The sequence below is a fragment of the Budorcas taxicolor genome, chromosome 15 (assembly GCF_023091745.1).
Source record: "Budorcas taxicolor isolate Tak-1 chromosome 15, Takin1.1, whole genome shotgun sequence".
Taxonomy (NCBI): domain Eukaryota; kingdom Metazoa; phylum Chordata; class Mammalia; order Artiodactyla; family Bovidae; genus Budorcas; species Budorcas taxicolor.
Genome location: NC_068924.1, coordinates 73,950,079 through 73,968,141, shown reverse-complemented (window position 1 = coordinate 73,968,141; position 18,063 = coordinate 73,950,079). Strand labels below are relative to the sequence as shown.

The 18,063-nt window shown below is 40.0% G+C and overlaps 1 protein-coding gene across 5 annotated transcripts in view; it reads left to right on the top strand.

The window, feature by feature from the left end:
* Positions 1-18,063, top strand: part of PHF21A (PHD finger protein 21A) — a 186,256-nt gene that overhangs the window by 146,938 nt on the left and 21,255 nt on the right. For 4 of the 5 annotated variants that reach the window (XM_052652711.1, XM_052652707.1, XM_052652708.1 and 1 more), the window contains 3 exons: positions 3,544-3,795; positions 5,860-5,949; positions 9,892-10,185. In XM_052652711.1, coding sequence (XP_052508671.1) covers positions 3,544-3,795; positions 5,860-5,949; positions 9,892-10,185 — 636 coding nt within the window. The remainder of the gene's footprint in view (positions 1-3,543; positions 3,796-5,859; positions 5,950-9,891; positions 10,186-18,063) is intronic. The other variant, XM_052652709.1, reaches the window with a different exon arrangement.

Genomic DNA, 18,063 nt, shown 5'->3' with positions numbered 1-18,063 from the left:
GAGAGTTCAGTGATGGAGCAGAGGGGAGAGAGTGTCACAGTGCAGAGAGAAGTGCGAACAGAAGTATGGACAGCAGGGAAACGCATGCCTTGGGAATAGCAAGGAGGCTGATGCGGCTGGAACTTGGATTCCAGGAAGTGGTGGAGAGGGAGATAGAGCCAGCCAGTAGGAAGAGGCTAGCTTGTGGAGGCTCTCCAGTGTGGCAGAACTTTGGGGGTTTTTGGCAGTCATAGGGAGTCATTAAAGGTTCATGAGGTTAGGGACAAATGGGAAGTTTAATATATGGCATATACTAAATGTTTCAGTCCAGAAAGGATTAACTATAAATGTAGCGATCTGTGTAAGCAAGGAGGAGACGCTAGAAAGAGCAAGCGTTTTATTTTAAGTTGGGTGATTAGCATGTACCAAGGCTGGCGAGAGGGAGGGAGCGGGGAAGGAAACCAGTTCCCTTTTACTTAGCTAACTCCAGCTCATGTTTGTATGTATATTTTGAAAATTTTCCAATCTATAGAAAACAATGAAAGAACAGTTGAACACAGGTGTACTCTTCAACTTATATTCACGACTCTGTCATTTTAAATGAATACAGGTATAAAGAAGCATGCAATTAATAAAACCAAACAGAAACCCTTACAGACAAAAGAGAGTGGAATTCTACTGATAGCTGTCCAAGTGTACAATGGTTACCTTCCATTCAAAACTAAACCAACAATCTGAAATAGATGTGGAAGTTAATTAGAGCCCATAGTAATAATCCCTCTTAAGTTCTGATTTGTACATTGGAGCCAGTCTTTTTAAATTCAGTACCTTATGCTTTGCAGCCACTATCCACATGTGACTGTAAAAAACCAATAACTTAGCAAAAAAATAAAAAGACTTTGCTGTTAGTACTTCTTGCCATGTATTTTCTGCATTAACTTCTAGTTCATGCAGTTTGGGTTTTGTCCATAAAGAACCCCTTTATGAAACTGGGAAAACTACTGTCATCTCTTGAAAGAGATCATACTTGGACTGCATCAACCAGCCAAGGACTAATCACAGCTTCCATGAAAATAACTTTCTTTGTTTTGGGGCACCTTTCCTCTCTGTGTCTTTCTCTTCCTCTTGCCAGAACGACTCAGAGATTTTCATTAGGTTTAGATATCAGAATTTTAAGATTCTCTTTGTCATCTAAACTCAGAACTCCAGGATGGGTTTATGTTCCCTAGCACTTGGAACAGAATAAGCACCAGGCCAGGAGTAAAGCGCTAACCAGTACCTGTGGCAGTACCTGGTGTCAGTAAATGGTTAGCAAATATATTCATTAAAAGCTTTTCATCAGAACATACAGTACTAGGTCTTGTGCCTTTATATTCAAAGAGAGTTATGTAGCTGCTAGAAGACATGGAGTGAAACTAGCTACAACTAGATATTTCTAAAGTAGAATAAAAATGCTAACATGTGAACACACTTGGAATTCAGTGCTTTTTAGTGTTGCAGTTAATGGTAAGTATATAATTCAGGTTAGTTTGAGGTTTTACTCACTTTTTAAGAATAATTATTCAGAAAATTGATAAGGACTTAACCTGAACTAAGCATATTTCAAACAGAAGTATACTGACCCTCTTATAAAGTAGTACAACATGCACAAACGTTTTTAAGATCCGTGTCAGTGAGTTCTGCTGATTATAGCTTTCCTTCCACAACTTGTGGTGGTACCAGGATTGAATGCCATCTGGTGTGACTTGCCCGCCACTTCAAAAGTTCTGTGTATTTGAACGTTTTAAATTGAAAGATAGGACTAATATCACACTGGGTTAAAAACAGATATTAAGATAGCTGGTAATATAAAGTCAGTCCTTGCTGCTATACCACTGTAACATTTCTGATGATAAATAGCATTTCGCTTTTATTTGGTTTTCATCACTGATAGGCAGTGGATGGCCTGCTACCTCCCAAGATAAATAATAATTATCAGTGTTCCCCCTTTTACTCCCGTTTCACACTGGAGAGGACAGTGGCAAGGAAAATAAGCCATCTTGTATCATTGACTAAGGGAAGAGGAGACATTTGGGTGATTTTAATTGTAGGCATCAATAAGGATCGCTAATTATTCTCAATATGGGATAGATGAGGTCAGCTTATTACCTTTTTTTTGGTTAAAAAAAGTGTTAAAAAGTTAAATAATACATGCAAGTGTGTTGTCATGTGAGTGTTTAAGGCAGAAAAATTACTTAGAACCAAATGACTTACTACACAAGGACTTGCATAAACACTGAAATAGAAATTCACAAAGGAATTTGTTCAAATCTATTTCAGGGAGAGTGGGGTCCTTCACCCTGGTTGAGGGCAGTGCTTGTCCAATAGAACTTTCTGTGGTATTGAAAACGCCACTGGCCAGTTTGGTAGCCACTAGTCACATGTGTCTATAAATACTTTCAGAGTGGCTAGTGTGACTGAAGAACTGATATTTTTATTTTGTTTTAATTAAATTTGAATAGCTACATGTGGCTATTAGCTACAAAATGGAACAGGGCAAGTACAGAGTAAGAAGAAAAAGATGAAATATGATAATTAAAATGAGAACCAACAAGTTAGACCAAGTATATTTTCATGTTTCTGAAACATCTCTATATTGAGTGACTAGTAGCATTTGATAGATGTATGTCCCATGACATGAGATTGTTTATATTTTCTTCTTTTGTAGCTGGCTCCTTTAATTATGCTAATAGAAAAATCTAGAAAAATACAGCTCCAAAGCTGCAGTAGTGCTTGTGGAGCATCAGTGAAGTCCTCTCGCCTTAGTTCAGACTCTGATCTATCAGACTTTCTGAAACTCAGGTGTTTGTTTCCACCCCATCGCCTTTTTCTGGGTCTTTAATCACTTCAGCAGCAGTCCTCCAGAGAAGATTGGTAGTGACTCATATCCCTTTGGTATCAAGAGCTGGTATTTACTAAACTAGTTGGTTAATAGTTTTCATTATCTAGAATTGGGGATTTACTGCCTTTGAGGCAACAAATTGTACTAATTCTCATGTGAGTTTCCTTTCCTCCTCTTCAAGGTGACACTCAAAAGAATTAAAACACACTGACTGTCCTTCTATCCCAGCCTTTGTGTCACAGAAGGCAGATAACCAGAATTATATGATAAGTTTCTTCATATTGATGAGGTTGTAACAGTTAAAGAGATGGTGTGTACCTCACTGATTTGCAACTTTTACAAAGTTTAAATTGAGAGCAAGCAAAAATTAAAAAAAAAAAAACAGAAGAAATAGTTATATTCTGTATCTGTAAACCCACTCATTTCCTTGTTAAAAATCCTGCAGCCATATTATCTTGCAGTTTTTACTATAAACAGACTTGAAGCTAAATTTGAGAACTCTGGCAAACTTGATATTGTCTTGCCCTGTAGTAAGAACTGTGCTCTGTGTACACAAAAGAAATGTTACACCAAAAAGCTTGGCTGATTATGAGAACCATTGCTTTGTTTTCTTCTGGAGGTTAGCATTTTGTTTAGTGGGATGACACTTCAGTGTCCTAATATCTGTTCTCCATGTCTCCTAGAAGACTGTAACTACAGCTTCTATGATTACCACAAAGACACTACCTCTCGTCTTGAAAGCAGCAACTGCGACCATGCCTGCCTCTGTTGTGGGCCAGAGACCTACCATTGCTATGGTGACCGCCATCAACAGTCAGAAGGCTGTGCTCAGCACTGATGTGCAGAACACACCGGTCAACCTCCAGACGTCTAGTAAGGTCACTGGGCCTGGGGCAGAGGCTGTCCAAATTGTGGCAAAAAACACAGTCACTCTGGTAAGCCAGCAGCTGCTACTCATGTGTGCCCACATGAGAGGGTTCAGGATATGCATTTGTTGAATTATATCCATGTTACGCTCCTGCTGGATTTTTCAGTCTCCATCAGTCTTCTGCCATACCAAACTCACCCTTTGGGGCTGACGAGGGAACATGGCATTCCTACTATCTATAGGGGCTTCCCTGGTGGCTCAGACCGTAAAGAATATACTTGCAATGCAGAAGACCTGGGTTCAGTCCCTGGGTTGGGAAGATGCCCTGAGGAGGGCCTGGCAACCCACTCTAGTATTTGAGGCTTTCCTGGTGGCTCAGACAGTAAAGAGTCTGCAGTGCGGGAAGCCCAGGTTCAATCCCTGGGTTGGGCAGATCCCGTGGAGAAGGAAATGGAAACCCACTCTAGTATTCTTGCCTGGAAAATCCCATGAACTGAGGAGCCTGGCAGCCTACAGTTAGTAGGGTTGTGAAGAGTCGGACACAACTGAGCAACTAACACACACATGCTATCTAAATAACTGTAGAGGTGTCCTGACACCAAGGATGGCCAAAATATGACTTGACTTAAAGGGGAAAAATGCCCTTCACAGAGGCATTTATGTGGCTTCATGTATCTCTCCCTCTGTCCTATCCAGTCCTCCCTGTGAAACTTGGGTGCGCTGGTGCTATACTGCTGATTCAGGGGAGATGCCATGCTCCATCTCTTTAGTTCACTTTTCCTTGAAATTGCACCCAGGAAGTACTGGAGTTAGTTGGGGCACTTTAAAAATGTTTAAGACACACAAATAACAGTGTCCATTCCAAGGTCCATCAGAAAAAAACGACCTCTGGAAGGAAGAAGTTCTTGAACAAAAATTGTTCTTGAGATTTCTAGGGTGAAACCGTCTGAAAACCAGTGTTTTCAGAATATATCCAAATTGCAGTTTAAAGGTCTGTTCTTAAAGTGGAAGCTAAGGGCTCTTGGTGGCTTTCGAATAATGACCAGTGGTGAGTGAAGCTAGAGGGCCTTAAAGGGAAGCTCTGCTTCTTACCCAGGAATCTTTAGGGAAGCAGCCAGATAACTCAGCCAGATGCTGAGAGTTAGAGAATTCTCTGTAGGAAGAAAGCCATTCACTGTTAGGTAAAACTCTTATATTAGGAAAAAGCCCATCTGTCCAGGCTGCAAATTTGATTTTACTTTGGAATGAGTTTTGACTTTTAAAATACATAAGTGCAAGAGTTCTTGAATGTCAGAGGAAATCGTCTAAGATTGCTGAGTCTGTTATGTTCTACATTAGAGGTATAAGGAAACAAATGTGATTGGTTCACTTTATGGAGCAAAGCATGCAAGCAGGAGAGTAAGAAAGTTTCTTAAGGTGATGTTAATTCAGATGGTTAATTCTCCAATGAAAGCTTGTAGAAAATATTGTCTGGTCGAGAGAATAGTGACACTGAAAATTCTTTAAGGATACTGAGCTTTAGCACTATTTACTATAGCCAGGACGGCGGAAGCAGCCTAAATGTCCACCGACATCTGAATGGATAAAGATGTGGTACATGTATGCAGTAGAATGTTACTCAGCCGTAAAAAGAACCAAAATTGAGTCATCTATAGTGACGTGGATGGGCCTAGCGTCTGTCATACAGAGTGAAGTAAGTCAGAAAGAGAAAAGTATCACATATTAACACATATATTTGGAATCTAGAGAAGTAGTACCAGTGAATGTGTTTACACGTTAGGGATGAGACACAGATGCAGAGACTGGACATGTGGCCGTGGGAAGGGGAGGTTGGGGCGACTCGGAAGAGTAGCAGTGACATGCATACACGACCGTGTATAGGACAGAGAGCCAGTGGGAGGCTGCGCACAGCACAGGGGGCTCAGCTCGGTGCTCGGTGACGACCTTGCGGGGTGGGAGGGGTGCTTGGGAGGGGATGTGTGTATCTATAGCTGATTCAATTTGTTGTATAGCAGAAACTAACACACATTGTAAAGCAATTATACTCTTTAAAAAAGAAAAGGATGCCTAGCTTTTATTTTATATTAAATAATTATTTTCTTCTCTGATTTGTCTTTCTCATGTTTTTTAGCAGGTTCAGGCAACACCTCCTCAGCCCATCAAAGTACCACAGTTTATCCCCCCTCCTAGACTCACTCCACGTCCAAACTTTCTTCCGCAGGTGAGTAAATCAGTGACAAGCCCAGTGATGGGTTAGGTGAGACAAGAATCCTTGTGGACCCTTTTGAAGCAGCCTATAATGTACTTGTCAATTCAACTGTATTCAGATCCCACTTAGCAAGAGATTCTAGCTGCAGATCCCTATACCATGAAGAAGCCTTTTTGTTTTTCTCTTTTTGGCTGCACGGCATGTGGGATCTTAGTTCCCTGACCAGGATTCGAACCCATGCCCACTGCAGTGGAAGTTCGGAGTCTTAACCACTGGACCACCAGGGAAGTCCCTCAGAAGAAGCTTATGTTGTCATCAGGGCGTTTTTTTTTTTATCAATGACAAAAGACTGTAGCAGAGGGATGTATGGAAAGGGAAATTGTCCTAAGTCTAAGTTTAAAATAAGATAGCACCATTTTCAACCTTATGACATTGACTTACTGGAAGAACTTAGCCAGAACTGCCTGTCAATGGGGAAGGAATGCAGTTGTCACTTCTCTCCCCCACTGCTGAACCCCATATGCTGAGGAGAGTGGGGAGGAGACAGTAGCAACCCAACTAGGAGAAAGCATTCTGTTCCCTGGGAAGAGATGGCGCTGAGCATTGCACTGAAACCCAAAGTCTCGCTAATCAAGACTTAGACTAGGGAGCTACTAGGGAGCCCAGACCCAAGCAGCACTGCCCATATTCTCATGAGAGCACTCTTTCAGCAACTGGGCTGAGCTCACCATTCTCATGACAGACTACCAGGATTGTCCCAGTGTGGGTTTTGACGGGGAGTTGCCTTGCCTGGTAGAAAGACTGGGTATTCTTATCTGAGGCCTCAGCTTTCAGACAAAGAGAGAAGGGGAAGGAAGTGTGTGGTCAGTGGCCATTAGTGATTTCTGAATTGCCTTGGGGAGGGGGATGGGCAGTGCTCACATGAGATAAATCAGTAATTTATCAGGTAAATCCTTAATGCTATAGGTATCAAAAGGGCCCTAAGAACTATGGATATGAGGGTTTCAAGATAGTTCTCAGCCTCATGCAGCTTCCGACACATGTACAGCCATCACTGTGTCCGCTGATGCTTTCAAACTGTGGTGCTGGAGAAGACTCCTGAGAGACCCTTGGACAGCAAGGAGATCAAGTTAGCCAATCCTAAAGGAAATCAACCCTGAATATTCATTGAAAGGACTGATGCTACAGCTGAAGCTCCCATACTTTGGTCACCTGATGCGAAGAGCCAGCTTACTGGAAAAGACCCTGATGCTGGGAAATATTGAGGGCAGGAGGAGAAGAGGGTGACAGAGGATGAGATGGTTGGATGGCATCACTGACTCAGTGGACATGAGTCTGAGCAAGCTTCAGGAGGTGGGAAGCCTGGTGTGCTGCAGTCCATGGGGTTGCAAAGAATTGGATACAATTTAGCTACTGTACAATTGTTGGAAGTACCATATAGTCTGAGAACACATGAGAAGGACACCCAGCTCATCGTTGGAGTATTACAGAAAGTTTTCTTGAAGAGTTGACATTCAATCTTAGACCTAAAGTCCTAATGATGTTAATTTGACATAGTTATAGAGGAGTAATAAAAACGTGCCGGGCAGAAAGAGGAACGTGTATGCAAGTCCACAATGGCGAGAGACACGTAGGCTTAAGGAACCAAAGGAAATTTGGTGTGGCTGAGCGTGTGGCCCACACAGCTGACTCAGGCTAGAGTAAGAGATGGGGATGGAGAAGCCCATGGGCCAGTGCCTTTGGAACCTTGGATGCTGTATAGGAATTGGGCCTTACCTAGGAACAGTGAGGATCCATTAAGTTATTCTCAAACAAGTGCTTGGCATGATTATATTTTTGTTTTAGAAAATTCCCCCTTAACACTGTGTAGAGAATAGATTGGTGATTGTCTAGACGGGGGCAGGAAAAACCATTAGGACAGTGTCAACAATGACAATAGCTAATATTTAGAGAATCTTACTGTATGCCACTTATTGTAGTAGGCATTTTACATGGGTTATCTGTTTTAATTCTCACAACAACTCTGTGAAAGTAGGTGGTGTTTTTTTTTTTAGATAAGAATCTAAGGTTTAGTCTGTTTTTCAAAGGGTGGGTCATGACCTGTTAGTAGACTGTGAAATCAATTTGGTGGACTGTAACCAGAGTTTTTAAGTAAATGAAGAAAACAGAAAGGAAATGTTAAGAGTATGTTGCACATAAGTATTGTTTCATGAGGTTTTTTAAACATAGAGATGTATAGGTAAATGTCTAGGTATAGATAAATGTCTATGTTTACAGTGAAAAACATATTTCCTATTATGTATCTGCAGCACACGCTATAGGGTTGTCTTAGATGCAGCTAAGTATTCAGACTCACAAGACTATTAAAGGCCACTCTCTGCACCAGTCCACTTGAAATGATATTGGACCAAAACTAGCGCTTGCCAGCAAGATAGCATCAGACACTTTTCTTCAGTAGGAGTCCCTACAGGCGTCCATACAACAGTCTCTGGCTGTCCAGGGACTGCTCAGGTACAGGCAAATGAGGTCTTCATCAGGACAGTGGGAGAGCCTGGCACAGAAGCCTTATGCCTTTCAAGAGCCCAGTGTATCTTGCAACAATTAATAGGTGTGGCTTTCAAGGTCCGCACAGTGGACATGCCCCGTTACAAGAGTCACCCCATTTTAGGAAACCCAAAGCATGGTGTCTGATCTTTTTTTTCAAAAGTGTTTATAGCAAATTTCTATCTATGCTTTTTGCAAGTAATGGAAATAGTAGATTAGATTTAGCAACAAGAGGTCATTTTTACCATAAGCAGTGTTCCAGCTAACATAGTTGGCATTCTTCTGTTATCAGGCTTCCAAGGGTGTACAGCTAGAGTTAACTGAAGGTCAAATTCTTATGTATAAGGAGAAAGGATTTTGCCTCCAGGTCACAATTTAGAAAGTTTAAAAAATACTGGCTTAGAGAGATCAGGTATGTTACTTTAGGTTACACAGCTAACTAGTAAGTGGTAGAACCAGGCAAGGATAATCCCATGTTTTTAATCACAGTTTTCTGCCACTGTTTCAGTAAAATGACACAGCTAGAGTAGTGGCAGTGAGGATAGAAAAGTAGCCATCTTTGAGAAGGGATTTAGGAAGCAGAGGCAGAGTGGAAGCATTAGGAATGATTCTGAAGTGGGTTTTTTTTTTTTTTCCTAGTAAGAAAGGGACATTTACTGAGGTAATGATTATAAGAAGAAGGGATTGGAAGAAGTTGATAAGTTTTAGACATGTTGATTTTGAACTTCTTGTGAAATTTCCAAATAGAGATGTATAACAGAGAGATGAACAAATGATTCTGAAGTTCAGGAAATGCCTGGTCCTAAGATCCAAGTGTGGAAGTCTTCAGTATGTAGATAGTAATTGTAGCCATAGGATGCGTGAGAATTCCCAGGAGTGAGGACATTGGGAAGTAAAGGGGTTCCAGGACAAAACCCTGAGAAATAGTTATATTTTGGATTGAGCAGAGGCAGAGGAAGCCCCAAGGGAGACCTAGAGAAGGACTGGCTGAGAACGGGGAGTTAGAGGACCAGAGATGAAGCTGTGGGCGTGAAGAAAGTTAGGATGCGAGTTCAGGGTGCTGGCAGTGTGATTGCCATCGCTAGGCACAAGTTCTGGGTGGGACCAGTCTCTGGATTAGGCATCTGACCTTAGCCTGAAGAGGTAGCATGGTATAGGAGAGGGAGCTATGGTTTGGAATCAGAAAATCTACATTCTAGGATAGCATCTGGATCTTCTTAAGAGCTGATGCATCTCTGTAATATTACATATCCTGAGATCTATAGAATTGATAATTCTAAAGTGGCTATCAATAAATATTTGTACTGAATACCATTTCACATATATAGTGTAGAAGGTCTGGCAGTGTCTAAAGGTTATAGGACTTGAGAAGTTTAAGTAATACGATAATTGTTCTTTCTTTCTCCATAGGTTCGACCCAAGCCTGTGGCCCAGAATAACATTCCTATTGCCCCAGCACCTCCTCCCATGCTTGCAGCTCCTCAGCTTATCCAGAGGCCCGTCATGTTGACCAAGTTCACCCCCACGACCCTCCCTACCTCCCAGAATTCTATCCACCCCGTCCGTGTCGTCAATGGGCAGACTGCAACCATAGCCAAAACGTTCCCCATGGCCCAGCTCACCAGCATTGTGATAGCTACTCCAGGGACCAGACTCGCTGGACCTCAGACTGTACAGCTTAGCAAGCCAAGCCTTGAAAAACAGGTACAGGCACAGTATGCACCTGCTTTGGGCAATAGCTTTGCCATTGAGGCTGGGCAGCCTGTAAGGGGTCTTGATCTTCTCAAAGGCTCTTTATCTCAGCACCATTGTTAGTTGCTTATCAGGAGATAATTTATCCACAGTACAAAAGGGCCATTCTTACTGAAGAAAGTTGGGGTTGCTTTACCCACCATCTCCTTGTGGGTGGATTCTGATTCTTGTGTGAGTGAGCTCCCCCTGCTGGTTCAGAAGCGGAAATTCACAGATGAGTTCTGCTGCCCTCAGTCAGGAAGCACAGATAAGGAGTAAACAGAAAATGCCGTGTTTGTTTCGGCCCAGTGAGAATCCAGATGAGGATATCACTATAAAAGTCAGGAAGAATAAACAAAACAAGGAAAAGAATTTCATTACAAAGATTTTCCCTGTCTCTTACAGATAATGAGGAACCAATGGAAAATTAAGATTTCTAAAATGTGTTCTTTTAACTCCAGAGGTTACAGACATTTTAGCTCAAATAGTGAAGCCTTTCATTTATATTTCTAAAATCAGATTTTCTGTCAGAAATCCAAGTCTGTAGAACTAAACCTCCAAGATTACATAAGGGTTCTATGACAGAAAGACTTCTAAAACCAAGAAGAAGGATTTATAGGCAGTCACCATACTCCATTTAAAGAAAAACCAATGACAAGAGAGAATTTTGCAAAGAAAAGCTCTTTTAAGAAGGTTGCTTTAAAAAGTCATTGACCTATTTCTAATTGCTCAGGCTTGAGTTCTCATTCATCTGAAAATAGTCTCTGGTGATCCTGAATCTTCTGCTTCTGGGTGGCTGACCATGATTCAGAGAGGCTGGCCAGATGGTGGGAAATGAGAAGGCTTCCTGCTGCCTTGGCCGCCTTCAACAGAGGAGCCTTATGCATGGAATACCGGCTTTCTACCCAGGCAGCTCATAAATGCTGCTAATCTGGCACTAAGAATCTGGGTACCACAATCTTATATTAGGAAATACAAGTGAAAACATGTATCTATTCCTGGGGAGCCTACTCAAACCCTAGGAAATGCTTTGAGGAACATTTAGAGATAAATGATTTAACATGCATTTTAGATCAGAAGTTTTCAAATTTATTATCAGTGAACTTCAGTATGAAATAAGGAAAGTAAGATGCCCAAGCTTAGGAGTTTGAGTGGAGTCATGTTTGTAGACCATCTGCCGTCATATCCTGTGCTGGCTCTCAGACCTCTGAGGAGCCTTAGAGTTAAGAAGAATGTGGTTTCAAAACATTATTTTAGAATGTTATTTCTCTTTGACCTCTTATTTGATCAAGATATTTTTAGGAGACAAAAATCTTTTCCATTTCATTTCATTTTTACATTTCCTATTTTTTTCTGATTACAACGATGATACATATTCACTGTAAAAGAAAATCCAGACATTTACAGAGATACGTATGGTAGAAAGTGCATTTTCTCATGATCTGTGAAGAGAGTAAACTTCTCCCATAATTTTTTCCTTCTAAGTTGGTACTAGCAGTTTCGCATCATATTCCTCCATATTTTCTTTTTAAAGCAAAAGGCAAAATCAGATTATATATTACTTTGTAACTTGTTTTTTCCGTATTAGATCTTGAATATCTTGAATATCTTTTCCTCAGCCATACATATTGATAGAGCTCTTCATGTTAATTATAATTCCATAAATTAAAAAAACTTTTCCAGCAGTGAATTCCATGGGCTCCCTTCTTGTTGATCTAATAAACAAATGCAGTCATTGCTGTTCTAGTTTAGCAGACCACTTGGCATAGCAGTCTTAGAGGTTATCAAGCTCCGTCAGCAAGGATTCTCTTTAGACTCCATTCTCAGGATTATCTTCAGATCTTTCTACTCTCCCCCTTTCTCTTCATATTTCATTTCCAGTATCTCATTTAGAGCTGTTTAACAGATCTCATAGATAGGCAATATGTAGCCACGGAAGTACCACTTAGAGCCTATTCAGAGAGATACCCAAACCTGTATCCTAACATTCTGTATGTGACCAGGCTAGATAGGTTCCTTTCTGCTTTCTGCTCTTTTGTTTAGGATGATAGCAGTCACTTAATAAAAATGTGTTGATTCCATGCCAGCTGTTATGATACATGTACTGACATGAGAGTTGGTAAGTTAAAGCCTGTGCCATCACAAAACTCAGTCTCTAGAGCATTTGGGGAGGTGCTGTGACTCTGCCTTCACAGGAGGAAGCACGGCAGGTCGGGTAGTTGCAAAGGCTTCCCTGTAGGAAAGGAAAGAGGTAACATCAGCTGTAACAGCAGTTGTCTCACTTCTCCTCCCCCCGCCCCCATTAGGCATCTGCAACTTCTTATCCACCCCAGATGAAAGAGCCCCTGTCTTACCTCTTATTGGAAGCATATTACTCTGTGGCTCTGAGAAACTGAGTGGTAAAATTTGAAGAGCTTTGAGGCTAGAAACATATTTAAGGCAGAAAAGTAGGTAAGGCCAGTTGGAGCCCCCACTCTGCTTCCTTTCATGTCTGTGTCCTCTCCAGCATTCTGTGAAATGGGGCTAAACGCCTGTGGATGCTAGAAAGTCATAAAGCACTTAAAGTCTGTTAGACTGTGCCTGGCACAGTTAGTTCCCAGGAATTAATGTTCATTTTTTATCCATGCCATCCCATCCCATCCTCTGCAAAGCCTTCTGTGTATTTCCCAAGGCTAGACTGCTGAAAAAAATCACAGGTTCTATGGGAAAATTTGTCAGATTGCTACCCATTCCCCTACTTGCATTTATTATTTTATATAGAAACCTACGCAGTATCCTCTTTAAAAAAAAAAGTACTTCCAAGTTGAGAATGTTATCCTATACATTATCTTCAAATCCCAGTCTTCCCTTTAAGGAAATTTGAGGAAGTGACTCTTTGCCCTCCAGTGGGGAAAACAGAGCCAAGTGACCAAAAGATGGATTTTGCTTTGCTCTCAATCAAAATTTTAACCTTGATTGGTGTAACCATTTGGACATTTAAAACCTTTGCAGGTGTCTGACTTTGATTATTCATACATCATGGCCTCAGAAGGTGAATTTGTAATTAAGAGGTATATGTGGCTAATTTAGTTCTAGTATTTTTCAGAGTTCTTGGTTTCTATCTTTTAAAACCAAAAAAGAACAAGATTTGCAAATTCGTACAGGTTCAGAGTAGGAAATAAAAATAAATAAGACAGATTGGGAGTAAACAAATGGATTTTTTCCCCCCACTTTCAATGGGAACATGAATACAAGAAATATCCCAGTTGTATTCTTAATTTATCTTTGAAATAGTAGGACCAGTGTGACAAAATTGACATTTTGGCCTTGGTGTCAAGAATAGAAAATCGAAAAGACTGCGGTAAACTGCAGAGTAATATACTCTGTCTCAAGGAGGCAGCTACTTTTTGACGGTAGCCAATTTTTATCATATGGAAAACTTCTCTAAAAAGCCAGAGGGCTTTTCTGGTGGCTTAGTGGTAAAGAATCTGCCTGCCAGTGCAGGAGACATGGGTTTGCTCCCTGATCTAGGAAGATCCCACACGCTGCTGAGCACCTAGGCCCATGTGCCACGACTGTGGGGCCTGCGCTGTAGAGCCTGGGAGCCACAAGAGAAGCTGGTGCGCTCTAGAGCCTGTTCTCTGCACAGGAAAAGCCGCTGCAGTGAGAAGCCTGCACACTGCCATTAGAAAGGAGCCTCTGCTCGCCACAGCCAGAGGGAAGCCTGTGCAGCAACGAAGACTTAATGCAGCCAGAAATAAAAACCAGGAATCCAGATAGTTGGAGAGATTTTGAGATATACTTTTGTTCCTTGTGCTTTTTGGTGTCATAGGTAAGAAACCATTGTCACATCTAAGGTCACAAAGATTTAACCCTAATTTTTCTTCTAAGAGTTGCATGGTTTTAGCTCTTATATGTCGGAGAAGGCAATGGCAACCCACTCCAGTACTCTTGTCTGGAAAACCCCATGGACGGAGGACCCTGGTAGGCTGCAGTCCATGGGGTCGCGAAGAGTCAGACACAACTGAAGCGACTTAGCAGCAGCAGCAGCAGCTCTTATATGTAGGTCAGTAATCCATTTTGACTTAAATTTTCCATATATAATGTGAAACAAGGGTCCATGTGGATACCCAGTTCTCCCAGCACTATTTTTTGAAGAAACTGTTCTCTCCCCATTTGAATGATCATCACATCATTATTGGAAATCTGTTGGCCATGGATGTATGGGTTTATTTCTGGACTATCAGTCCTCTTCTGTTGGCTTATATGTCTGTCCTTATGCTATTACCAACCATACTGTCTTAATTGCTGTAGTTTTGAAGTTGGGAAGGATGAGTCCAACATTTTTCGTTCTCAATATTGTTCTGGCTCTTCAGGAGTCCTTGTACATGAATTTGAGAATTTATCTTTTCCAATCTTTCTGCAAAAAAAAACAAAACAAAAAAGAGGGAGGGGCTGTTGGACTTTTGATAAGAATTGGGTTAAATCTATAGACTGTATAGTATTGCTATCTTAATAACAGTATTCAATCTTCCTATACTTGAACATGGGTGTCTTTCCATTTATTTAGGTTTTCTTTATTTCTTAGCAGTGTTGTCTAGTTTTCATATACAAGTCTTTTACCTCCTAGGTTAAATTTATTCCTAGATATTTTATTCTTTTGGATGATATTGTAAATTGAGTTGTTTCCTTAATTACCTTTTAGGATTGTTCACTGCTATTATGAGTTACAATGTGTTAGAAATACAGCTGATTTTTGCGATGATTTTGGATCTTGCAATTTTGTTGAATTCATTTATTAACTATAGTAGTTGCTTTGTGGATCTTCAGGATTTTATGTATGTAAGATCAGGTCTTCTGCAAATAGAGTTTTACATCTTCCTCTCCAGTTTGGATGCCTTGCATTTCTTTTCCTTGCCTTATTGCTCTGGCTAGAGTTTCCACTACATTATTCAATAGCAGTGGTGAAGGTGGGCATACTTCTCTTGTTCCTCATCTCAGAGGGAAAGCTTTCAGTATTTCACCAGTGAGTATGGTGCTAGCTGTGGTTTCACATAAGTGTCCTTTATAAAGCTGAGAAAATTCCCATCTCTTGCTAGTTTTCTCAGTGTTTGTATCATGAATGGGTATTGAGTTTTCACAGATGCTTTTTCTGCATTAACTGAGATGATCATATTGTTTTTCTTTGCCTTTGTTTATTAACATGGTATATTACAATGATTTTTAAAAATAACTTCCATTCCTAAGATAAGTTCTACTTTATCATTGTGTATCATCCTTTTAATATACTGCTGGACTTGGTGTGCTAGTGTTTTATTGAGGATTTCTGCATCTATATTCATAATAGATAACTGTTTTTTGGGAAAGTTTGAGGAAGATTGGTGTTAGTTCTCTAAATGTTTGGTAGAATTCACCAGAGAAACTGTCTGTCCTGGACTTACTTTTTTGAGAGTATTTTGATTACTGTTTCAATCTCTTTAGTTGTATATTCTGTCGAGATTATCTGTTTGAGTCCATTTTGGTAATTTGTATCTTCATAAGAATTTATCCATTTCATCTATATTATCTGTTTTTGGCGTACAATTTTAAAAATTTTCTAAGTTCAAGTATAGTTGATTTACAGTGTAGTGATTCAGTTGCCATTCATCTTTATATTCTTTTCCATTATGGTTTATCGTAGGATATTGAATGTAGTTCTCTGTGCTGTACCATAAGAACTTGTTGTTTATCCATCCTGTATATAGGATGGATATATATCTGCTACCCCAGCCTCTCAACCATCCCCTCTGCAAGGCCCTCCCCTTTGGCAGCCTATTGGTGTACAGTTGTTCAGTGTATTCTCTTATAATCCTTTTTATTTCTATAAGATTCATAGTAATGTCGCCGTTTTTATTTCTAATTTTCATTATTTGTGTCTTTTTTTGTCTTATCCTGTTTAACTAAAGACTTGTCATTTTGTTGATGTTTTCAAAGAATCGACTTTTGCTTTCATTAATTCTGTTATTTTTCTATTCTCCAATTCATTTATCTCCACTCTAATGTGGAGATTAATTTTTACTATTTCCTTCCTTCCACTAGCTTTGGGTTTAGTTCTTCTTTAGTTCCTTAAGCTATAAATTTAGGTTATTGATTTGGAATGTTTTTTTATTTTTTAATGTAGACCATTACAGCCATGAATTTCCCTCTAAGCAGTGCTTTCACTGTGTTTCATCAGTTTGGGTGTGTACGATTATCATTTTCATTCTTCAGGGAGATAGAAAATTTCCCCAGTGATTTCTTATTTGTTCCACTGGTTGTTTAAGAGTATGTTGTTTAATTTCTACCTACTTAAAAATTTTCAGTATTGCTTTGTATCAAGTTCTGGCTTCTATTATCAGAAAAAATACTTCATATGATTTCAGTCTTTTAAAATTTATTAGGATTTGTTTTGTGTCCTGAAATATGGTCTGTCCTGAAGAGTGTTTCATATGTACTTAAGAAGAATGTGTATTCTGTTGTTGTTGAGTACGTTGTTGTTTGTATGTCTCTTAGGTCTAGCTGGTTTATAGCGTTAAGTCCTCAATTTCCTTACTGATCTTCTGTGTACATGGTCTTTCCTTTATTTAAAGTGAGGTATTAAAGTCTTCAGTTATTATTATACAACTGTTTATTTCTCCCCTTCTGTTCTGTCAGTATATGCATCATATATTTTGAGACTCTGTTGTTTGGTGCCTATGTATTTGAAAGTGTCATATTTTCTTGATGAATTGACTCTTTTGTCAATATATAATGACCTTTTTGTCTCTTATAACAATCTTTGACTTAAAGTGAGTTTAAGTGTCTGATATTAGGATAGCCATCCCTGTACTCTTTTGACTACTGTTTCCATGCAGTGTCTTTTTCCATTCTTTGATGGATACCTTGTTGTGTCTTTGTGTTACCTACATGCCTTACATCTTTTTGGACCAATGTGATTTGATTTTATTTGATCTCGGCTTAGCTTCAGTAGTGCACAAAAGCTCTGCTCACCGCCCCCCACAGCCGTTACGTTGTTACTGTCTCACGTTACATCTTTATGTATTGTGTAGCCATGAATACATATTTAGAATTTCTGTTTATGCATTTCTCTTTTAAATCGTATAGGAAGCAAAAAGGAAAGTTACAAACCAAAGCTACAGTAATACTAGATTTTACATTAATCTATATAGTTACCTTTACTGAAGTTTTTGTTTTGGGGGAAGGGGTTTAGTTTACTGTCTAAGGTTTTTTTTATTTCATCCTGAATAATCTAAAGGGAGTTCTTTTAGGATAGGCCTGCTAGCAATGAACTCCATTGGCTTTTTGCAGGAAATGGAGTTCTTGGTTGGTAGTCTTTTTTCTTTCAGCACGTCATTCATTTATTATTGGCCATGCCACATGGCATGTGGGATCTTAATTCCCTGACCAGAGATTGAACCTGTGCCCCTGCAGTGGAAGTGTGGAGTCTAACCACTTGACCACCAAGGAGGTCCTTTCAGCACTTTAAACATGTCATCCCATTGCCTTCTGGTCTCTGGTTTCTGATGAGAAACTGACTGTTAATCTTAGTGAGGACCCCTTACTAAGGGGTGATGCATCGTTCTGCTTTTGCTGCTTTCAAGATTCTCTTTGGCTTTTGACAGTGTGATTGTGTTGTGTTTCAGTTTCAGTACAAATCCTCTTTGAGTTTATCCTCCTTGGAGGTCATTGAGCTTCTTAGATGTATACAGGTGAACCTCGGAGATACCGTGGGTTCAGTTCCACACCACCACAATAAAGCAGATAAAGGTAGTCACGTGAATTTTTTGGTTTTTCAATGCATATCAAAGTTATGTTTATACTGTGGTCTACTGAGTGTCAGTAGCATTATGTCCA